Genomic DNA, 24287 nt, shown 5'->3' on the forward strand with positions numbered 1-24287 from the left:
AGATTCGAATCCAGTGGTGAGTCCTCAGCCTCGCCTGACTCCCTTTCCGCCCGGCCTGGGCCGATCTCGTACATTCTGACTGCACAGTCACTGCTTCCCTCTGACAGGCCTCACGTTGCTTTGGGCAGCTCACGACGCTGCCGAGGGCGCCAACCCTTTGGAGCCAAGCTGGCACCAGGTCACCCAGGGGGCAGGAACAGGGTCATAGAAGCCCCCCAGCTAGTTTTGTGTAGGAGAAGAGGCGGGTGTTGTTGGCTTCCTGGGAACTCAGTTGTAGCTCTAGCAGAACACGTCCACCATGTTCGGCGATTGGCCACGCTCCTGGTTACCCATGTCAAACAGGATTACTTTAGAAGCCATCCCAGAGTCATTGGATGATCATCCAATTACTGTAGAAGTCATTTTCACATCATCTGACATCATCAAGCTCTTGAAGTCATCAGCAAAGTTTGGAAACTTGAGCCTGATGACTCAAGGATGACTGGGAAATGAGTATCTGATGATTTCACAAAGTGTGACAAGTCCTGATGACCTCAGGAGGATTTAAGAATGAGTATCTGATGACTTCACAAGGTGTCATTATTCCTGATGATTTAAGGATGACTTGAAAATGAGTATCTGAAGACTTCAGGTGTCATCATTCCTGATGATCTAAGGATTACTTAAGAATGATTATCTGAAGACTTGAAAAAATGTAATTATTCCTCATGCTTTAAGGGTAACTTGAAAATGAGTTTGAACTTCAAATTAACACACAAAATTACAAAACAAGCATTCATCAAACAAATACAGAAATGTTGAAATATTTTATTTAATTCACAAACAAATGTAAAAAAAAAAAACAATCTGAAAAATCAAAATTGTATTTCTAAGCGCAAGGTTGAAACTTTCCTAAATTCATTTGGGGCCACCCATCGGCCACATTGTATTCTACTTGAGGTGCTTACACTGCTCCCACAATTCCTTCTAAGGATACCAAAGTAATTATTAATTACAATTTCACATTGCTGTACTTTTACAGAAAACATTTGCATTTTCAATTTGACATTTTGCTTCTATATTGATATACACTTTATTATTCTGTCAACATTATGGGGGTCATTCTGACCCCGGCGGTCTCTGACCGCCGGGGCCAGGGTCGGCGGGAGCACCGCCGACAGACTGGCGGTGCCCCGCAGGGCATTCTGACCGCGGCGGTTTGGCCGCGGTCAGATGCGGGAAACCGGCGGTCTCCCGCCGGTTTCCCGCTGCCCTGCAGAATCCCCCATGGCGGCGGAGCGCGCTCCGCCGCCATGGGGATTCTGACACCCCCTACCGCCATCCTGTTCCTGGTGGGTCTCCCGCCAGGAACAGGATGGCGGTTTGGGGTGCCGCGGGGCCCCCGTAAGAGGGCCCCAAAAAGAATTTCAGTGTCTGCCTAGCAGACACTGAAATTCGCGACGGGTGCTACTGCACCCGTCGCACTCCAGCAACTCCGCCGGCTCCATTCGGAGCCGGCTTCATCGTTGCTGGGTCTTTCCCGCTGTGCTGGCGGGCGGCCTTTTGGCGGTCGCCCGCCAGCACAGCGGGAAAGCCAGAATGGCCGCCGCGGTCTTGTGACCGCAGTGCGGTCATTTGGCGGTAACCGCATGGCGGGCGGCGACCGCCGCCCGCTGCGGTTAAAATCAGGCCCTATATTTCTAAGCAGTCGTGGAGCCCTGAGTAAGTGTTGCGGACCTCCAAGGGTCCCTGGAGCACAGGTTAACTAGGATGATCTAGATGATTTCAAATTAAATGTTGCATACCGAGAGACATGCAAATAGCAGAACTTTGTAACATGCTTGCCTTAATCTATTTCAAATTGATTTGGCATTTCACTTACAAATGATTCATTTTCCACTTGAATGTAAAAACAGACACATTTTATCATTGATAAGCTGATAGCTGTGATGTTGTTATCTACTACTACCATTATGAACTGGTTCCCTGATGTCATAGGATTCACACTTAAGTGGAATCATGAGTGCCAAGTTAATAGACAAGTCTGCCTGCTTACATTGAATGAATCTAGTGACCCTGCCATAGGCAAACACCCTGGCTTCTGTTATATATTTTATTACACTTTGGTCTCTCCTCTGAATACGAGTGTAATTTGAGCTGTAAACAAGAAGATTGCTTTGTTCTAAGAATATTTTGTTATAGGCTACTACATCAGAGCCTGAAATATGTGCAATCTGAGTTACTGCTATATATTCATTCTCTGTTAAGCTGTAATGGTATGTAGACCCAACACTGTAAATACAAGTTTCTATTTTTACGTACCGTTTTCTATTATTATATGAACACATCATACTCTGGTAGAAATCTGCCTCATCACTATCAGGAGGCAAATGATTCTCCTTCAACACAGGTATTACTTGTATCATGTTTACTGCATCTAGAATCTGTGTTTCTATGCCTACCGTACCATGCACGTGTTGTAAAAGGAAACCATTAAGATCTTCAAAAACAAAACAGTTAGAAATAAACAGAGGCCCTGCTGCTCTTACACTGTCTACTAAATGGACCAGTTGATGAACATTCATTGTCAAAAATCTTTTTTCGTATAAATCATTAAACAGTTGCACAAACAGAAATAAACACTGTTCTGATATATTTAAATCTTCTTGGGTAAAGTTGTCAGTTAAGAGATTATGAATTGCTTTTACAAGTACACAAAAGTGTAGATAGCGCGATTTATCTAAAACATGTTTTAACACAGGTATTCCATAAAATAAAAGAAAGTTCAGAAACTCTGAGGCCTTCCAGTATGGTAGTTCATCAATAGACCTTGGAACTCGACTAACATCCAGTGTGGGTTTTATCTGTTTCAAATAGACATTAACTACTTTGACTTTTTCATAAAAAGAGTAGGAACAATTCTTATATTCTTTAGTGAACCAGATGGTCAGCAGCAGTTTCATAATGCCACAACAGACACCATGCATGTAATCAATAACAAACCCTTTGGTTACACAAAAATGTTTCAAAAACATGAACCACATGGGACCTTTGATCCCCCTCACACTGTAATCAGCAAGTCCACTCTCAATATTAACTATAGCACTGTTTACATCGGATTTAATAGTATCCAGTGTCCTTGGTGGGCCTTTTGGGTTTAGAACATTATAAGGAAATACCCTACAGTGCCCTTTTCCTGAAACAGTGACTTCACCCTCTTGTAGACAATGCCAGCACCCAAACTTGCCATTAAACTGGGTGCTGTTTGAAACAAGGCAGCGAGCTGGTAAATCGCATGTGATTGTCAGAAGTGTAGCATGACAAGTAAAACTACAGTTGTTGTGATCTTTAAATGACACTCCACTTTCCAGATGTACAAGTTCATCATATAATGGCTTTAAGAATGACCACATTATTGGCTTTTTTGTGGAAACCAATATACCATATAACAATATATTTTCACGGAGGTTTCTTTGGGATACGGGTAACTCATTTACCATCAAGTACACTGGCCACATTGATATTTTTGAACTTTTAAATACAGGAACACCGTCTGTATTCATTGAAAATGAAAGGCTATTGGGGTTTTTCAGGAACCCACTCTTGTATAAATCCAAATACATTTTCCCATCATATACATCTTTCATTGTTTGTTTCTCGTTCTCCATATAGTGATCAAATCGATGTTTCCTCACCTTTTCTGTAAAATGTTTTCGTCTAAACATAGTCTGTAACTGCGCAATTAGGCTATGCTGAATGAAATAAGACACAGAGTCGCTTTGAGTCAAATCTTTCACACAATGTTGGTTAGGACAGGCCAGAGTGTTTTTCTCAACATGTGTATAGCAAGTGGTACAATAGTAAGTAATACTAGGGGCTTTAACACTTTTTTTTATATATTTGTGAAGGTGATACATAGTTCTGAACATTCTATTATCACGTGGCAAGAGCAAATAAATGAGATTCAGCATGTATCCAGCTGCCTCATCGCTCAAGCGGAAATGAATAATGAAGCAACAAAGCAATAGTATGACCACCCCTAAGCATTTGTTGGAGCCTTCAAAAATAGGTGCTGATTCATCTGTGGTGTTGGTTTGACCAGAACAAACTTCAATTTCTTCATACTCATTTTGAATGGTATATCCAACTTGATCCATAAGTTGTTCAAAAGCAGAACCTGAATCATTAATTAAATCATCTTTAAGCTGAGCATGCAGTTCACCTTTTAAGCTGGTACAAAGCTTATCCCAAACACTGTCCATTGGATCTTCATCTGTGTCTTCTACTGGTGGGGTATAATCTGGTAACACTGTAGTGTTGTCTGAATGTAATGTACACTGCTCCGCAGAAGGTGATGTGTGCAGAACTATAACAAAAGAAAAAACATTATTATACATTTAGTAAGTGAAATACATTTAAATTGCAAATATAACATGGGTCAACAACCAATAACATTTGTGAAGACAGAAACCAAAGGTGGGTTGATGAGGACTTCTTTTTACAGGTGACAACCCTTCAACAATATATTTTCATTTATCAAATTAATGCAAGCAGTAAAAAATGAGTTTGTAGTTTCATACTGCACCTTTGAGGAGAATGTCATCTGCTCTGCTTGAGGTCTGCACGGATCCTTCTTTTACTCTCTTTGGTACAGTATACTGTATAATGTTGTCATCTCCTTCTTCGGTGAAATGCTCCGACTGCAATCATGCAGATAAGTGACAATTAATACTATTCTGCACTTGGTAATGTGTAGCACAGGACATTTTACGGCTTCCAAAAGTTCCACTTATAGAGCAATTCTTGTACTTCCAGAGTGAATTATTTTGTGTCTTGTGTGCATTCATCTCATTTGCAGGGATTTAGGATGAGACTTGAGAATAAACAAATAATATCCTGGTACAATAACGTTCCTGAGGATGAGTGTGGTTGTATTGACTTTGCTTCATACAAATCAGAGAAGTTGGTCTTGTGGCTTACGAGGTTACCGTGCCCTCAAAACTTGACAATTAAACCCTGTTTGCATGTTACAATTACTGCACCATTTCATTGTTTAAGGCTGATAAAATGGGTGCCTGTAAGTTTGGTGAGTTTCTGAGGTTACTGGCCTTTGTGAGTAAATCAGTTTTGTAGACTGAAGTGTACTTTGAACAGAGTTGGTGTAATGTTTCATAATGTGAGCTTACCTCTGTTAACCATTTTTTGTATGGTCCCCGTTTCTTTCCTTTTCCAAGTTGTCCTCCTTTATTCACTGGCATCATTTTGACTGCTTCCAATGGCCTTGAAAAATGATTAGCCTATTCAACATATGTACAAAATGTATTACAAAACAACCTGGCTTTGTAAGGGAGTAACCTGCGTTCTTGGTCCCGGGCTCGGTAGCCTTCTAGGGAAACCTACCAAACCCAAACATTTCTGAAAACTAGACACCTGGGGGAGTCCAGGAAGGTGTGACTTGCATAGATCATCCAACCTTCTCTTCCCTATAATCCCCTGCAAACCTCCAAGTTAGCTTAAAAATAAAACACATTTTCCTCATGTCTGTGTGTGGGATCACTGAGTCAGCACACATTTTCTACCACCCAGCGTTGTGAGCTGACCTTGCCTCTAGGCCACTTCCTTTTCGATTTATGTCCATGGAAATAAAATCATGTCTCAAACACCTTTAATCAGTTTTTATGTAGTACACGTTCGTGGCTGGCAGCGATTTACGAACAACATTTCACTCAGATCTGTTTTTTAAGTGCGGGGAAATAAACAAATCAGCTAGATCCACAGGATGCTGACGCGGGACGCAACCCCTGTTCTCAATAAAGAAAGCAGATCTTACTGCTAGGCAAATCAATCATATGTGTGTAAATCAGTGTATAGGAAGTGTTACATAAGACAGAGGACTACATGGTGTAGGAGTCACAGCATCCATACTGGTATGCAGTACAGTTTGAGTGTTTGATTTGGGGAAATGCAAACTCAAAATATAACAAGCCTTTGCAATGTAATAGGTCTTGCATATTTCCAACAAGTTAATTGTCCTCCTTTAATAACAGTGCCCACAAGCAAAACAAATTAAAACATGAGTGGAAACTGAGAAAAGACGACGTAACAAAATAAAAGAAAGTTTGTTTTAAAAAATAAGACTTTGCAATTTTGTTTGTCCTGCTGGGCACATTTTTGGCAGTCACAAGCTTTCTGTTTGCGGGGCACTAGAAGTTAAAAATAACAAATAGTACCTCGATCACGTTGGGAGCAGCTGATGGGCACTAATTAAAATTAATTAATGAGCGCTTGATACATACTCCAAATAGAGGACTGGAAATGATGCCAGGCATGCCTTGACGAATTACCAGGCTGCAAAGAAGAGTGCCACGCAAACCATCAAATGGTGAGCGACAAGTGGGCTCCAACACCTTTACTTAACACAACATAGTCTCACAAGTAAGATGCATGCGCTAGCTCATGCACTCGCAGGTTTGACACTAAAAAGTACCAGCATGGTTGCGTTTACTTATAGGAATTGATTTGTACCCAAATTAACATTTTATGCAGCATTTAAGGGCTGTGAAAAAAACTGCTCCAGCGACGCTTTCCCCAGGACCAGCGACCTCTGAATCCTCAGAGGACTTCCCTGCTCTAAAAGGACCAAGAAACTCCCGATAACAGCGGCCCTGTTCACCCAAGACTGCAACTTTGTTTCTAAAGGAGCAACTTAAAGACAACAGCATTTCCCGCCAGAAGCGTGAGACTTGCAACCCTGCACCCGGCGACCCCGACTCGACTGGTGGAGAAACAACGCTTCAGGGAGGACTCCCCGGAGACTCCGAGACTGTGAGTAACCAAAGTTGTCCCCCCTGAGCCCCCACAGCGACGCCTGCAGAGGGAATCCCGAGGCTCCCCCTGACCGCGACTGCCTGACTCTAAGATCCCGACACCTGGAAAAGACCCTGCACCCGCAGCCCCCAGGACCTGAAGGATCGGAACTCCAGTGCAGGAGTGACCCCCAGGAGGCCCTCTCCCTTGCCCAGGTGGTGGCTACCCCGAGGAGCCCCCCCCTTGCCTGCCTGCATCACTGAAGAGACCCCTTGGTCTCCCATTGAAACCTATTGAAAACCCGACGCGTGTTTGCACACTGCACCCGGCCGCCCCCGTGCTGCTGAGGGTGTACTTTCTGTGCTGACTTGTGTCCCCCCCGGTGCCCTACAAAACCCCCCTGGTCTGCCCTCCGAAGACACGGGTACTTACCTGCTGGCAGACTGGAACCGGGGCACCCCCTTCTCCATTGAAGCCTATGTGTTTTGGGCACCACTTTGAACTCTGCACCTGACCGCCCCTGAGCTGCTGGTGTGGTAACTTTGGGGTTGCTCTGAACCCCCAACGGTGGGCTACCTTGGACCCCAATTTGAACCCCGTAGGTGGTTTACTTACCTGCAAGAACTAACATTAACTTACCTCCCCCAGGAACTGTGAAAATTGCACTGTGTCCACTTTTAAAATAGCTATATGTGTTTTATGTAAAAAGTATATATGCTATTGTGATTATTCAAAGTTCCTAAAGTACTTACCTGCAATACCTTTCAAATGAGATATTACATGTAGAATTTGAACCTGTGGTTCTTAAAATAAACTAAGAAAATATTTTTTTCTATACAAAAACCTATTGGCCTGGAATTGTCTGAGTGTGTGCTCCTCATTTATTGCCTGTGTGTATGTACAACAAATGCTTAACACTACTCCTTTGATAAGCCTACTGCTCGACCACACTACCACAAAATAGAGCATTGGAATTATCTCTTTTTGCCACTATCTTACCTCTAAGGGGAACCCTTGGACTCTGTGCATACTATTCCTTACTTTGAAATAGTGCATACAGAGCCAACATCCTACACTGACCTACAGAAAATTCATATATACAAGAGTAAGTGATGAATACGGAATGGAATCCACTAGTGACAATCGCACCATGATAACGATAGTATGCAAATTCATAGAGAGATGAAGGGCAGGCACAAGAATCAAGAATTCAAAAATGAATAAAATTAAGGGGCCAAAAAATGTAAAGTCTAAATAACGGCTTTATGAAAATTGTAAGAATGCATAGTTACCTTACCAGACAAAGGGGGTTCAGAAAGCTGATGTACAGAAGAAAGATGTGAGGAAATATTATGGGCCATATTTATACTTTTCGACGCACAACTGCGCCAACGCAGTTGTGCGTCAAAAAAGTTAACGCCGGCTAACGCCATTCTGAAGCGCCATGCGTGCGCCGTATTTATTCAAGTACCTTAGCTGGCGTTAGCCGGCGCTGCAGAGTGGTGTGCGCCAAAAAAAATGACACACACCAGGCAGCGCCGGCGTAGGAGAAAATGGAGTTTGGGCGTCAAAAAATGGGGCAAGTCAGGCTGAGGCAAAATTATCGCCTCAACCCGATTTGCGCCATTTTTTTTTGGCGCCCAGACGCCATTAACATGACTCCTGTCTTAGCAAAGACAGGAGTCATGCCCCCTTGCCCAATGGCCATGCCCAGGGGACTTATGTCCCCTGGGCATGGTCATTGGGCATAGTGGCATGTAGGGGCGCACAAATCAGGCCCGCCTATGCCACAAAAAAAAAAAATTACCTGAACTTACCTTAATGTCCCCGGGGTGGGTCCCTCCATCCTTGGGCGTCCTCCTGGGGTGGGCAAGGGTGGCAGGGGGTGTCCCTGGGGGCATGGGAGGGCACCTGTGGGCTCATTCCGAGCCCACAGGTCCCTTAACGCCTGCCCTGAGCAGGCGTTAAAAAAATGACGCTAACACGGCTAGACGTCATTTTTTAAGGCCCGCCCACTCCCGTGCGCCATTTTTGCACGGGAGTGTAAATACGGCGCACATGCCTGGGAGTCATTTTTTAGACCGGAACGCCTACCTTGCATATCATTAACGCAAGGTAGGTGTCCACGCTAAAAAATGACGCAAACACCATGAACTTTGGCGCTAGACGCGTCTAACGCCAAAGTATAAATGTGGAGTTAGTTTTGCGTCGAATTTGCGTTTAAAAAAACGACGCAAATTCGGCGCAAATGGAGTATAAATATGCCCCTATATGTGCATCTATGGTTTTTAGGTTTTGTTTTCTAACCATAACTTCGCTTTTTTGTGTTTTTTTTTCAGTAAGCGATAAATACGAATGGAATCCACTAGTGACAATCGCACCATGATAACGATAGTATGCAAATTCATAGAGAGATGAAGGGCAGGCACAAGAATCAAGAATTCAAAAATGAATAAAATTAAGGGGCCAAAAAATGTAAAGTCTAAATAACGGCTTTATGAAAATTGTAAGCATGCACAGTTACCTTACCAGACAAAGGGGGTTCAGAAAGCTGATATACAGAAGAAAGATGTGAGGAAATATTATATGTGCATCTATGGTTCTTTGTTAGCAAAATCGTGGTGAAATAGTAGGCTGAGCCGGCAGAAGCAATCCGCAACAGTAGACTGTGCAGTCATTTGATGGATGTATCACAGCCGAGCTTTATAAAATGCAGGAATATTTTGTAGAGGACATAACATTAAATCATGAAGTAGATACGGCAATTTAAAGAAAAAGGAGAGTTCTCTGGAAGGCGTCTTTATTCCGTTCAACACATTTCATAGTTTTTTTCATGGAAAAACCCACTTTGCTCCAGAAGGCGCCGCTATAAAAAGTTAATTACCGATGCTCAGGAATGTGTACATGTTTACATACTCTAACCATCAGTTCGTTCTTTAAAGCAAAAAACAACGTAGGACATAGGTTTTGCATTTATTTTACACGCAGAAAATATATATTTCTTTGACACAGGTTCTTGCATGCAGAATGAAATGCTATTCCTACCCAATTTCGCCACATATGAAGCCTAATTTGCCCGGTGTGTGTTCCCCTTTGCCAGGTATAATGTTTTTAGCAACGTAAGTAACAGATCCCCCTCGTGCCAGAAGGAATCGCATGTCGCAAAACCTCACTACGTGTCTTTATTAAAAAACATCTTAAAACGTTCTCTCTGAAATAAAAACACACACGATGTCACACATTTTCACTGTTCTAGGAACAGAGATGTGCCAAAGAGCAGAAACTGCAGCTAATCTCATTCAAAGTGTAGAAAGGGCAATTCACTTCAAACTTCGACGCAAATTCAAACCAGCAAAATATATTATTAAATTATAAAAATCCATAGTGGTAGTCTCTGATACAGGTTACCGAACATCTTGTTTTTACATTCTAATTCCATTGCAGCTCTATTCAGAGGTAATATGGCGAGGTACAGTCTTGTAACTGCCCCATCACAGACACAATTAGAAAAGTTATTTTTAAATCCCCAAATATTCCACATCATGCACTCACCTCTAACAGATACCTGAATTAAACTTCAGGTGGACCGAAAGGTTCTACGCACATCCGGTAGTGCCGGAAGTGACGTCATTGTACTGCTGCACCAACAGAGTACGGCGAGGATGCAATATGTGTATAAAAAAGGCACAATGGCGATGCTTCATTCTCTATTTTCCTCACCTGCAACGAAGAGTACTTCAATTCCGGCTTCTCAGGTAAGAATATGCGGGACGGGTTTGGACAAACAGGATGGTTTGGAAATGCTAACCCAGGCAGCCAGCTAGAATAGTGTTTATCTGCTGGCAATAATAATGGCAATATGCGCACATGCAGGGTCATGGAAAGTTGAGGTGCAGCTGCGATTTGGGAATGGAGCCAGGTTTCAGTTTCAGACTGGCATGAATTAGCTTGCTGTGCTCACAGAAAGCTTCATGCCGTTCATTACACCATCACAACATATCCTTGTTTATGTCTGCTAAATGAATATTGGAGTGTGACTTTTACCGTTAACATTGCACTTTTGCCGATACATTTCACTGTGTACATTTCATGATCACTGTGTGCATATATGCGCTATATGTTGTGTTTGTTGGTGATGTGGCACAGCGTTCATCTATAGAGGAAAACGCAGTGTTGCAATGCTTTTCATTTTTGGTAACTTTAGTTCTGCGCTAGTGCATATATGTTGGTGCTCAAATGGGTCCGTGCTCAAAGCTCTCCTGAAACACACAGCTGCCGCAATGAAATGTGTGAACACGGACTGTTCGAGGCAGCGTCATCCTGAAACCACCGGCCTCTTCAGTCTATTTAAAACCAAATCTGCCCCTTTGACTCAATCTTATTGCTTTCTGCTTCCAATGGTGACGCTTTTTCGTTTTTCTCTACCTCCGTGTTCCCATGTGTGTCTTTCTAGAAGTATAAATGCCTGAGCCAGAAAAATATGCATAAATCTCATGCCAGCCGACGTGTCTGTTTTGTAAAGAGGCTCACACCTCAGCCTGAAAGAGGCCAGAAACGGGGGGTGCTCCTGTTTACAGCCGTGCCTGTGTTCAGGTGCTGATGTGAAATGTCCTTCTAAAGCGGCTGCAGGGTTCAGTGTTAAAGGCAGCTGCAGTGCTATTGCTACAAGCAGTGCTTAATATATAAATAAAAACGTGCCGGTGCGCTCTCCTTTGAAACACACGGCTGCTGCAATGAAATGTGTGAACAAGGACTGAGGCAGCGTCATCCTGAAACACTGGCGCCTCTTCAGTCCATTTAAAACCAAATCTGCCCCTTTGGCTCACTTTTGCTGCTTTCTGCTTTTTCCAATGGTGTCGCTTTTTCGTTTTTCTCTTCGTCTGTGTTTCCCATATGTGTCTTTCTCAAAGTAAATGCCTGAGTCAGAAAAATAAGCACAGACCCTAAAAAATAAGTGCCGGTGCACAAATTAAGCACTGGCTATTAGAAGCACTTTCACACACTACATTCACTGAGTGGCGCTGTGTGGGGAGAAGGGACAGCTGAAAGCATTTAAAGTGTCTTTCAGTAATGTAAAGCACTCCAATATCACCAGGTCCAGTTTGCGCTATACACAAACTTGAAAGACTTGTCAGGGTGCTTTGTATATAAATCTCATGCCAGCTGATGTGTCTGTTTTGCAAGAAGGCTCACACCTCAGCCTGAAAGAGGCCAGAAACGGGGGGTGCTCCTGTTTACAGCCGTGCCTGTGTTCAGGTGCTGGTTTGAATGTCCTTCTAAAACGGCTGCAGGGTTCAGTGTTAAAGGCAGCTGCAGTGCTATTGCTACAAGCAGTGCTTAATGTGTAAATAAAAACGTGCCGGGGCTCAAAGCTCTCCTCTGAAACACATGGCTGCTGAAATTAAATGTGTGAACACGGACTGAGGCAGTGTCATTCTGAAACCACCGGGGCCTCCTCAGTCCATTTAAAACCACTCCCTGCCCCTTTGGTTCACTCTTGCTGCTTTCTGCTTTCTCCGATGGTGACGCTTTTTTTTTCTTCTCTTCCTCCGTGTTTCCCATATGTGTCTTTTTCTCTAAGTAAATGCCTGAGCCTGAAAACTAAGTGCAGACCCTGAAAAATAAGTGCTGGTGCACAAATTAAGCACTGGCTATTAGAAGCACTTACAACTACAGTAGTCATACCTTCACACTCACCTCACTGCTATATATAGCGCTGCAGTGAGCTAGTAGCACAGACCTCGTGAACACAGGCATTGCTGATAATCACCAACTATAGTGACACACATGCTTCAACAATAAACACACACAAGACATGGTGACCCAGACGCCTTACTGCTAAATACAAGGCTCAGTAGATTCAGAGCTAGGCACTAGACACACTGGCCTTATCACTAAACATGAGACAGACAGGCTTCCATGCTGAACACCAGGTAAACAGGCCTTGATGTTCAATACTATACACAGATACCTCACTACTAAACACAAAAAGACACAGAGGCCTCACTATTAAACACAAGACACGCCTCCCTGATGAACATTCATTTTCTGTTTATGTGGCAAGAAAAGTCTGGTTAGGAGTTTACAACGCTAATAGCTTTAACTTTAGCAAAAGTGAGACCCATTGCATTTCAAATGCTTATGTGTTTAGTGTCTTTTGGTGAAATATAAAGAGTGAAAAATAGGTATCAAGGAAACCTTTGTATTTCCAAAATGGTCACTATATAAGGTATACACACTGTCTTACAATTGGAAGGAAAAAATTTAAAGAAAGACAATCAGCAATAACACTTGTTCTTCTATTTTGTACCCCCAAGTTGCCCGATAAAAACTGAACCTTACTTGCGTGGGTAGGCTTAGTGCCCGTGACAGAAAACACACCAAAACAGAACATGGCACACCACATTTTTACAATTAAATCTGACATGTTTTTTTTTTAAAGTGCCTAGCTGTGGAATTTGGGCTGTAGCCCAGACAGCACTTAGGGAATCCTACCAAACCTGTGCATCTTTTTACAACTAGACACCTAGGCACTAGACAAGTCGCAACTAACTCCAGATATTTTGTATCTATCAGGATATAATCATGGCATCTTTCAACGTCCTGTTTTTCGCTTGTGATCGTTCAGTTTGTGTTAGAAAAGATGGAGAATTTCTGCTTTTGGACAATCCCGGTGAGGTTCTATGTAAGTGGCTGGTTGAAAATATTGATGAAAGTGGTCGGCCAATCACTGAAGAGAGAGACTTCAAAGCTACGGTCCTCTTCCAATCATCGGGTAAGCAAAATATGTAAACTTCTTTATTGAAAATACAACTGAAGGGTATTGATACAAATCACTGACATGATTCAGTAGTCCTAATCGCTAGAAATAAATGAATCCAGTGATGCTGCAGTAAAATATAACACATGCATGTCCACACAAAAGGCCTTGCAACTATCTCCTAAGACAAACCTAAGACCTTTTGAAAGGGGCTAACAGTTAACTAATGATACTACTTTAAGGCAGTCATTTGTCAATGAAGAACTATTTTAGTTGGGTGTCTTTTTATTTTTTTTCAGGAGGTGCACGTTCACGCTACGCTTGCAATGTGTACTGTCTATTAATGAAAACATACTTTGTTATGGGTAGATTGTGCATTTGTGTCCTTTAATATAAATACCTGTTTATTTGCACATTCCTTGCAATCAAGTCTAGGTATTTTAAATTCCCCACTGTGTTTCAGTTGTAAAGATATCTTTTTTTTTTTTTCAGTGAAAAAACAGTGTCTTGTGATTCAAAGAATTTCTGAAGACTTAATTGAAAGCTATTCTGGCACAATGGAGGGTCTAAAACAGGTGTTACTTCAAAGAGCACAGAAGGAAAAACAGTTATTAATTGAATGTGGCAGTCGGGGAAGTGCAGGAAGACTTAAGAGAGTGTTACGTGAACTCCAAGAAGAAGAAATTACAGAGAAAAGATGCAAGGAAAAAATTAAAGCTAAGCAGAGTGGCCAGGATATGCTAAAAGTCACTAACCAAACTCCTGCTCAAAGGACAGCATCTCAGCCTGGTGATGCAAGTTCACAAATTAACTTACAGAAACTTCAAAACCTGGCCCTTTTAGCAGGGATGGCTACTGTCCTTCATCCAAAATCTGCAAGTGAATATGAAGCAGAACGTGAGAATGAAACTGTTTTGGAGACCCCTCTTCAATTTAAGGATCAAGGACTAAAACATGCCTTCTCTTCCCCACGTCCCCAGTTTACTGTATACCGAAACAACTATTCCCTATGCAAGAGCTGGCTAGTTCAAGCAATCAAGTAACACCTTCTAGACCCTGTAAATGTGACCACAAAATGATGATACACTTGGCACCAAAAGTTTAAACAAAGCAAACTTTTATGGATCACAACTCACGGTCACACAGCCTGGCCTCCAGTGAATTCCCATCGTTTCCATCTGCAGCAAGAGTCAAGGAGGTGGATGTGAATGATACCCATCACTATGCTGACACATTTTCAAATGGTAGCAGTGCCCATGATGTAAGCAGATCTAAATGAATACTTCCACTGTGCACTATTGCATATTGTGAAGCATGCAGGCCATCCATTTTTGTCTTGGTGACCGTAACATTTATTTTGCTGGCAAAAGTTACTTTATTATCTACACATCTTCTCCCTACTATCACTGCAAACAGCCCTAATCCTTATTATAATAGAATTAATTTGGTGCATTACTTTTGTCAACAATGAGGGACATATACATACCTTTAAAATGTGAAACAGATGGAAAACTGCTTGAACTGTACAAATATTGGTCTAATTATTACTTACATTTGTGATTTTTTTTGTTTTCTCCCTTAGGACATTGAAGACCCTGATAAATCCTTTCATTTGACAACTGAGGAAAGCCCATCATTTCACACTGGGGTAGTTATTTTTTTTAATATACATAGGAAAATGCATTTACATTTGTATGGCCTAATTATGATTTGCTTTCTCTCTAAGGAAATGGTATACAGCTCATTGTCTATCATTAACCAAAATGAAAGCTATTCTGGGGCCCATGGTTCTTGCCTGAATGAGACATGTGTACAGTTACAAGCAGAAGTGAATGCTTTACAAGCTGAAAACGAACATCTAAAAGGTAAGTGATTGATACTCTAACTAACCAGGTAAACTACCAAAATTTTCCATTGCCAATCATTTTTTCCACCCAAACACCAGCATTGCCAAAATATATGCTTGTGTTTATTATATCTGCTGCCTTTAAGAACTGTTTATTTCATTATAGCACAGTTACAAGGCACTTGCAACAGTGAGTTGGCCGTTCAGCATTTGCGAGCTGCGCTGTCCGCTTTGACAAGTTCAAGAAACTTGACATATACAGCAACTTCACAAATATGCAGTGGATCATTCTCCGTACAAAAGGTATTGTTTTTTCCACCACTCTTTTGGCATACTATTTGTGTTGTAATTTGTACATTTCTGTACAATTAAAATTTATATATGACAAACTTTATAAATGTCCTGCTTGAGGAAACTTTCAAATCTTTCTGCATACAATGTTTTAGGTATGACTTCTTTATAATTATGGAGGTGACCCAACTAATCTTGAAAAAAGATTATTAGACATGAACAGATAGCATATAAACATCTAAATCCCATCATTTCTAAACATTTTTATTCAGTATCTAACCTAACATGATGGCAAATATTTAATACATTGCATTCTTTGCAGACTGATATGCAGCAGCTAGTGAAGGATTCAAATGACCCTGACCTGTTCAGAAATGTTCTTGTGCCGAAGAGAGAATTACACAAACTCTTGGAGGAAGCAAAGGCAGCTCGGGACAGCGCATGCTTTCTTCTGAATGGTGTCAGTGAGATCCTTTTTTCACCAAAAGAGCTTGCAGCTGCAAAAGGTGTTACTAAGGCTCGTGCTGGAACTGCTGCCCTTGATGAGGAGAAGGTTGATGCATTATTTGGTAAGAAACATTAATATACATACGCTGTTAAAAATATGTTTGCACAGGTGGTCCTTCTCAGATTATTGTACATTGACTGTGCAACATTAACTACCAGCTGACTGCAAAAGAGCACTAACAGTTTGTCCTGGGTTTGTGCTAACCTGGCTCAAAGCCTTGTGTTGGGATATAATTTCAAATGCTTGGGGGTTTGTTAACCCACATCGCTGTAAAACAGCCAAATCCACATTGGCCAAAATAGTGACCACCCCATGTGCTCTTGTGCTGTGGAAAAATCAATGTGACAAAACAGAAGGCTCATAATTTAGAGGTCTTCAAACTGGGGTGCACTGCCCTTAATGGTCTATTGTTCTATTCCAGTATTTTCCCCAGCATTGGGCAGATGGAAAAAAATGGTGAGAAAAGGGTGAATAGTGGTTATACCGTGATACTAATATGTGTTTTTTTTTTTTTTCTCTCCCCGCCCAGAGTTTATGAAGTCTGTGTGCAGGGCCAATGGCTGGCCAGCAATGGACAACAGAACAATGAGAAGGAAGCTGGCTATAAAGATCTGCAATGCTAGAGGAGGGCTAAAGAAAACTCCAACTCTAGAAATGAACAACGAACTAGCTGGTTTTAGTTAAGCCTTTTTTTTTATTTTTATTTTTTTATTTTATTTTTTTAAGTATATCAGCCTTTCTTTTTGTTCTCTTGTACAGTGTCAGGGGTTCTCTTTTTATTGTCTTGTTTGGTGTCCTGGCCCCTGGGGGGCTACATGTATGCTTTAGATAAATAAAATTAAATTTTGACACATCTCTTTTGATCCTTTTCACTTCAATTGCTGTTTTTATTCAATGTTTTGCCATGTAAAACCGCTTCAGATAATGCAAATAAGGGAAGTCCCAGTGAGTCGGGGGTATGGGAGAGATGGCACAAGTTGCTAAGTATATCACATTGTTAAATTATTCATTAAATCATAGAGGAGTAATCCACACTTGGTCTGCAGTTGATGTAAATCATCTAAGAGTATTTAGAATTAGTCTGAAAGTCCTTGTGTAGTCATTGTTTAGTAATCCACACTCATTCTGTAGTTGTCTTAAAATAATCCTGGGGAAATCCATGCTCTTTCTTGAGTTGTCATTAAATCATCCTAGAGTAATCCACACTCATCCTTAAATTGTCATAGGATCATTCCAGAGTTATCAAAAGGTGTCCTGAAGCGGTCATAGGATCATCGAGCAGTAATCCGCACTCATCCTGAAACTGTTGTGGGAATCATCCTAGAGTAATTCACAGGCATCATAAAATTGTCTTGAGACCATCCTGGAGTAATTAACACTCATCCTGAAGTTGTCAATTAGTATTCGTGGAGCTGTAAAAGGTCATCACTCCCTGCCAGTGGAAGTCATCAGAACACCATCCTAGAGTAGTTTTTGGGATGACTCTAGAGTCATCTCATTTAAATATTTCGCCCTATACACATACTTCAGGATGGTTTGGGATGACTTCACCTGGGCTATTCCTGCAATTAACTGGTGAAGTCATCAGATGACTTCAGAATGACTCCAGGAAGATCTTCCTTTTTGACTAGGGTATGGGAACCATCTATATGTATGTTTGGTGCACTGGAAATGTTATGTCCAATGCCATAGGTTTGGTCTGCTTAACATTATGACAAAGGAAATTGGTATGGCTTATTAAGTATGAAAAGCATATGTTACAGTAAGTAAGCCTTTAACAATTAGTTGTTATCATATTGTGTTACAGGCTATGGAAGGGTATTTTGTTACATGTAATCTCCCAGATTGCTTTAGTAGTCAAGGGTTTGGATGTTGGCCATCCACTCTGACAAACCACGGGTCTTTCCACTATGATGATTCTTGTAGGCCCCATTGAGAGGGTTGTATATTGCTTTACAAGATGTATTTTTCGACCTACTTGTAATTTTATAACTGCATGTATGATGGTTGCCAGTTTATGTGCACTTGAACAGGCCGGTATTAAGTAAAGTGCAAAGCCAGTCTTAAAGGGTAAAGGATTCATGGTTTTTTGGGATACATTATGCCAGATTTCATACATTTAATCTGTTTATAAAGAAATGTTTTGACAAAGCCAGTAGGTCTGGCCTACTTAAAGTGAAAAGCATGTGTTAAAGTAAATAGGCTTTTAACAACGGATTGTTATTACACTGTGCAAAAGCCTTGAGGCAGGCATTTGCTACGTAGTATTTCACAGATTACCGGAGCAGGCAAGGGTTTCGATATTGGTGATGCACCCGCGCAAACTGTGGGGATAGAAGATATGAACTACAATACATTTTGTAGGAAAATGCCCTTTTTGGATGGTTTCCCCACACACTTTTTACTCTAGATGCTGTTGGTTATTACTCTGAAAGTACACAGGAGCTTGCTAACCAGGTTCCAATGCCAGTGTTTTCTCCCTAAATCAGTAAATATGAATTGGCATCCCAATTGGCAAGTGCATTACCCCCTTACAAGTCCCTGGGTACCCAGGGCATGGGTGTTAAAGATGTCACCAAGGCCTGAAGCACTGTTTGTTCCACCTTGGGTGACTCAAGTAAACTACTGACAGCAGGCCTGCCATGGCAGCCTGCAGGAGCACTGTAAACTGCTAGAACTCGACTGTGCCCACACTATCTGTGGCACAGCCAAAGCATTATCTTTAATATATGCCAGTCACGCCTAAGGAAGGCCTCCAGAGCCCAGAAGGCAGAGTTCATTATATTAAAGGTGTGGACATATAAGTGCATGCTTATATGTCCCTATAGTGGCCTTTTCCATTAAAAGCCACTTTAAGTGGCTCACAGTCCATAGGATAGCATGGGCTAGTATCCGGGCAAACCCAAGGTCACTAGCTCCATTACGGTACTGCCGAAGTGGGCCATGTTTGCCATCAAACAACGTGCCTTCTCACCCCTGACTCAAATCTCTATCGAGGGTGATGTGGTATGGACCCAGAGAGCAACCTTAGAGGTTGCCCACTGATTTACCCCAGTTTTCCTGTGCTGTCATTGCCAGCTCACAGCTGCTGCCACCAAGACAGGATTCTGACCCCCTGAGCAGTTTTGTTATTGCTCCCAAGAGTCAGGAAAAATGTCTGGACAGGAAGGAGGTCACATTTCCCTCTCTCCCAGGAAGGCTAGTGAAGTGGCACATCAAGGCTGTGAGCTTCAAAGGGCACATGGCCTCTTACATGCAAGCTGGCTGTCCCCCAGCAGAGGTCAAAGCCTTCCCCAGGCCCATTTGCATCCGGGCAGGCAGGAAAATTAGTCAGAAGTTGTATGCCCCCAGAAGGCTTGCCACACCTCTAGGGTATGCAGCCTGGTCTGTACCCCAGAGGAAGACTTCTGTCATCTTGAAAAGTGGTTAGAAGAGGTGCCGCAGCCCACCAGATGTGGTCACCACAGCCCATTAGCTGCTTGCAACCACACCCCTAAATCTTTTATTTAAGGGGCACCCCTTGTAGGAGGCTGGACTGGCTTGTAGTGAGTACCAAGGGGTACTTACACCTTGCACCAGGCCCAGTTATCCCTTATTAGTGTATAGGGTGTCTAGCAGCATAGGCTTATAGATAATGGTAGCTTAGCAGAGCAGCTTAGGCTGAACTAGGAGACGAGTGAAGCTCCTACAGTACCACTAGTGTCATATGCACAATATCATAAGAAAACTCAATACACAGATATACTAAAAATAAAGGTACTTTATTTTTATGACAATATGCCAAAAGTATCTCAGTGAGTACCCTCAGTATGAGGATAGCAAATATACACAAGATATATGTACACAATACCAAAATATGCAGTAATAGTATTAGAAAACAGTGCAAACAATGTATAGTTACAATAGGATGCAATGGAGACACATAGGGATAGGGGCAACACAAACCATATACTCCAAAAGTGGAATGCGAACCACGAATGGACCCCAAACCTATGTGACCTTGTAGAGGGTCGCTGGGACTACCAGAAAATAGTAAGGGTTAGAAAAATAGCCCACCCCAAGACCCTGAAAAGTGAGTGCAAAGTGCACTAAAGTTCCCCAAAGGACATAGAAGTCGTGATAGGGGAATTCTGCAGGAAAGACACAAACCAGCAATGCAACAACGATGGATTTCCAGTCGAGGGTACCTGTGGAACAAGGGGACCAAGTCCAAAAGTCACAAGCAAGTCGGGGATGGGCAGATGCCCAGGAAATGCCAGCTGTGGGTGCAAAGATGCTGCTACTGGACAGTAGAAGCGTAGGTTTCTGCAAGAACGACAAGGGCTAGAGACTTCCCCTTTGGAGGACGGATCCCTCACGCCGTGGAGAGTCGTGCAGAAGTGTTTTCCCGCCGAAAGACCGCCAACAAGCCTTGCTAGCTGCAAATCGTGCGGTAAGGGTTTTTGGATGCTGCTGTGGCCCAGGAGGGACCAGGATGTCGCCAATTGCGTCTGGGGACAGAGGGGGCGTCGAGCAAGACAAGGAGCCCTCTCAGCAGCAGGCAGCACCCGCAGAAGTGTCAGAAACAGGCACTACGCGGATGCATGAAACAGTGCTCACCCGAAGTCGCACAAAGGAGTCCCACGTCGCCGGAGAACAACTTAGGAGGTCGTGCAATGCAGGTTAGAGAGCCGTGGACCCAGGCTGGACTGTGCACAAAGGATTTCCGCCGGAAGTGCACGGAGGCCGGAGTAGCTGCAAAAGTTGCGGTTCCCAGCAATGCAGTCTGGCGTGGGGAGGCAAGGACTTACCTCCACCAAACATGGACTGAAGAGTCACTGGACTGTGGGAGCCACTTGGACAGAGTTGCTGGATTCAAGGGACCTCGCTCGTCGTGCTGAGAGGAGACCCAAGGTACCGGTGATGCAGTTCTTTGGTGCCTGCGATTGCAGGGGGACGATTCCGTCGACCCACAGGAGATTTCTTCGGAGCTTCTAGTGCAGAGAGGAGGCAGACTACCCCCACAGCATGCACCACCAGGAAAGCAGTCGAGAAGGCGGCTGGATCAGCGTTACAGAGTTGCAGTAGTCGTCTTTGCTACTATGTTGCAGTTTTGCAGGCTTCCAGCGCGGTCAGCAGTCGATTCCTTGGCAGAAGGTGAAGAGAGAGATGCAGAGGAACTCGGATGAGCTCTTGCATTCGGTATCTAAGGAATCCCAAGAGACAGAGACCCTAAATAGCCAGAAAAGAGGGTTTGGCTACCTAGGAGAGAGGATAGGCTAGCAACACCTGAAGGAGCCTATCAGAAGGAGTCTCTGACGTCACCTGGTGGCACTGGCCACTCAGAGCAGTCCAGTGTGCCAGCAGCACCTCTGTTTCCAAGATGGCAGAGGTCTGGAGCACACTGGAGGAGCTCTGGGCACCTCCCAGGGGAGGTACAGGTCAGGGGAGTGGTCACTCCCCTTTCCTTTGTCCAGTTTCGCGCCAGAGCAGGGCTAAGGGGTCCCTGAACCGGTGTAGACTGGCTTATGCAGAAATGGGCACCAAATGTGCCCATGAAAGCAGTTCCAGAGGCTAGGGGAGGCTACTCCTCCCCTGCCTTCACACCATTTTCCAAAGGGAGAGGGTGTAACTCAGAGGAAGTCCTTTGTTCTGCCATCCTGGGCCAGGCCTGGCTGGACCCCAGGAGGGCAGATGCCTGTCTGAGGGGTTGGCAGCAGCAGCAGCTGCAGTGAAACACCGGGAAAGACAGTTTGGCAGTACCAGGGTCTGTGCTACAGACCACTGGGATCATGGGATTGTGCCAACTATGCCAGGATGGTATAGAGGGGGCAATTCCATGATCATAGATATGTTACATGGCCATATTCGGAGTTACCATGGTGAAGTTACATATAGGTAGTGACCTATATGTAGTGCACGCGTGTAATGGTGTCCCCGCACTCACAAAGTCCGGGGAATTGGCCCTGAACAATGTGGGGGCACCTTGGCTAGTGCCAGGGTGCCCTCACACTAAGTAACTTTGCACCTAACCTTTACCAGGTAAAGGTTAGACATATAGGTGACTTATAAGTTACTTAAGTGCAGTGTAAAATGGCTGTGAAATAACGTGGACGTTATTTCACTCAGGCTGCAGTGGCAGGCCTGTGTAAGAATTGTCAGAGCTCCCTATGGGTGGCAAAAGAAATGCTGCAGCCCATAGGGATCTCCTGGAACCCCAATACCCTGGGTACCTCAGTACCATATACTAGGGAATTATAAGGGTGTTCCAGTATGCTAATGTGAATTGGTGAAATTGGTCACTAGCCTGTTAGTGACAATTTGAAAGAAATGAGAGAGCATAACCACTGAGATTCTGGTTAGCAGAGCCTCAGTGAGACAGTTAGGCATTACACAGGGAACACATACATATAGGCCACAACCTTATGAGCACTGGGGTCCTGGCTAGCAGGGTCCCAGTGACACATAACAAACATACTGAAAACATAGGGTTTTCACTATGAGCACTGGGCCCTGGCTAGCAGGATCCCAGTGAGACAGTGAAAATACCCTGACATACACTCACAAACAGGCCAAAAGTGGGGGTAACAAGGCTAGAAAGAGGCTACTTTCTCACACCCCTGCACATCAGACAGAAGAAGACCTGCATCGGTGACAACAAGAACTGGCACAAACTAAAGGCATGATACCTTGAACCTGTGGCAACCTTCCTGGAACTGCATGACTGTGGCTTTTCGTGGACCAAAGACCTATTTCCCCATCAAGAGGGAACCCTTTGTGAGTCAAAGGTAAGACCAAACTCCCTTGGACTAGTAACACTAGTCCTCTCCCCACCGCAAGTAAAAAAACACCTACCAGAAATGAAGAATCACTGGCCATAGGGCCCTCCAAGGGACCACACAAAAGTAGATGGTCCAGCTCATTGTGGGAAGTGTAGTCCAGCACTCCACCAAGTTACAGCTGGCTACCATTTTCCTCAGGACCTCCAGAAAGGGATAGCTTCTCCACTTTACCGCTGCCAAGGCTTGTTGGTGGCCAGACCGGTCAACCCCACCTTTACTCACCGGTACCACCACAGTGGTAAAACCAGCAACCGCAGCTCCCGTTCAGCACCAAGGATAGCCAAGCACATCTCTGCACCCGAGACACTCGAGCTAGTTAGATTTGTTCTGCCTGGTGAATCCTGGTCCGGGGACCCACCCAAACGTAACCTCTAGTGGGTTCTCCTGAATTTGATCTTAAAGTGACCAAGTGTCACAAGTGCCATTTTCCAGCACCCCTGGCTCCTGTTTTCAGCACCAAGGAAAGCCAAGTCACCTCTGTACCCAGGCCCCCCCGAACCAGATAAAATTGGACTGACTGTCACAGCGTGGTCCTGGGACCCACACAACCTTAACCACAAGTGGGTTCCTCAGAACTCACCCCGCAAATGACTGAGTGTCACTAGTGATTTTCTCCATTAACCGCAATGCTAAAAGTATGACAGCTTGAACTGTAATTATTTTTTAAACTAAAATCCATAACTTCAGCTATACATATCTGATTTACTTTGTTTTGGTGTCTAAATTGGGATAAAAATCCGATTTATTATTTTCATAAATTGGTGTTGAATTTCTTTTGAGTCGCGTGTATTATTTATTGTCCATGTTGCTACTCTGAAATGCTTAACACATGTTCTTCTATTAAAGCCTGACTGCTCTTTGCCACACTACCAGGACTGAGCAAAGGATTTATTTTTGTGAATACAGAGGACCATCTTTGGGGCATTGTGACAGTATTACACAGTGAAGCTTAACCAGCCTCTCTGTACTATACTCCCCTTTCCTACATTAGTGTTACAGTGGTGGGATCCTGAACTTTTGTTTTGCAGTACCACTTGGACATAAGTATTTTTAATGCACAAGAAAGCCTCAGTTGTCCTTAGAATCAAAGTTATTTGTCAGATTTTCTTTAACTTTTTTTTTATTGGAATTGTTAGGGCCCTGTGGAGACTCCCATTCCAACAGTGCTTTAAAAGTATTAAAGAGATTTAGAAAGTTAGGCAACATTTAAAAAAAGTTATTTGAACATTTTAATAAGGTCCCAACTTTCAAGTAAAGGTTAGTGCACCATGGCGG

At 43.3% G+C, this 24287-nt stretch overlaps 2 protein-coding genes across 6 annotated transcripts in view; one reads left to right on the forward strand and one right to left on the reverse strand.

Moving 5' to 3' along the window:
* Positions 1 to 791: 791 nt before the first annotated feature.
* On the reverse strand, positions 792 to 10396 carry LOC138297152 (uncharacterized). 2 transcript variants are annotated; one of them, XM_069236645.1, is made up of 3 exons: positions 10339 to 10396; positions 4565 to 4679; positions 792 to 4345 (listed from the first exon to the last, which is right to left on the reverse strand). In XM_069236645.1, exon 3 carries the CDS (start codon positions 4239 to 4241, stop codon positions 1935 to 1937), a length of 2307 nt encoding a protein of 768 aa, XP_069092746.1. In that variant the 5' UTR covers positions 4242 to 4345; positions 4565 to 4679; positions 10339 to 10396; the 3' UTR covers positions 792 to 1934. The 2 variants fall into 2 exon arrangements, with proteins under 2 accessions (XP_069092746.1, XP_069092745.1); XM_069236644.1 differs by lacking the exon at positions 10339 to 10396 and adding an exon at positions 5166 to 7147.
* An 18-nt stretch (positions 10397 to 10414) lies between these two features.
* The window catches only part of LOC138297158 (tyrosine-protein phosphatase non-receptor type 9-like), a 766145-nt gene continuing 752272 nt past the window's right edge, over positions 10415 to 24287 (forward strand). For 2 of the 4 annotated variants that reach the window (XM_069236649.1, XM_069236659.1), the window contains exon 1: positions 10415 to 10541. In XM_069236649.1, coding sequence (XP_069092750.1) covers positions 10456 to 10541 — 86 coding nt within the window. In that variant the 5' untranslated portion in view covers positions 10415 to 10455. The remainder of the gene's footprint in view (positions 10542 to 24287) is intronic. The other 2 variants (XM_069236681.1, XM_069236653.1) reach the window with 2 other exon arrangements.

The sequence above is a fragment of the Pleurodeles waltl genome, chromosome 1_2, assembly GCF_031143425.1.
Source record: "Pleurodeles waltl isolate 20211129_DDA chromosome 1_2, aPleWal1.hap1.20221129, whole genome shotgun sequence".
NCBI classification, from domain to species: Eukaryota; Metazoa; Chordata; class Amphibia; order Caudata; family Salamandridae; genus Pleurodeles; species Pleurodeles waltl.

Coding starts and splice junctions, on each gene's coding strand:
- LOC138297152 (XM_069236644.1), bottom strand. CDS start 5,240: ATGATGCCAGTGAATAAAGGAGGACAACTTGGAAAAGGAAAGAAACGG. Junction 4,680..5,165: donor ACAAAAAATGGTTAACAGAG/GTAAGCTCACAT, acceptor GCATGATTGCAG/TCGGAGCATTTCACCGAAGA. Junction 4,346..4,564: donor AGATGACATTCTCCTCAAAG/GTGCAGTATGAA, acceptor CTTTTGTTATAG/TTCTGCACACATCACCTTCT.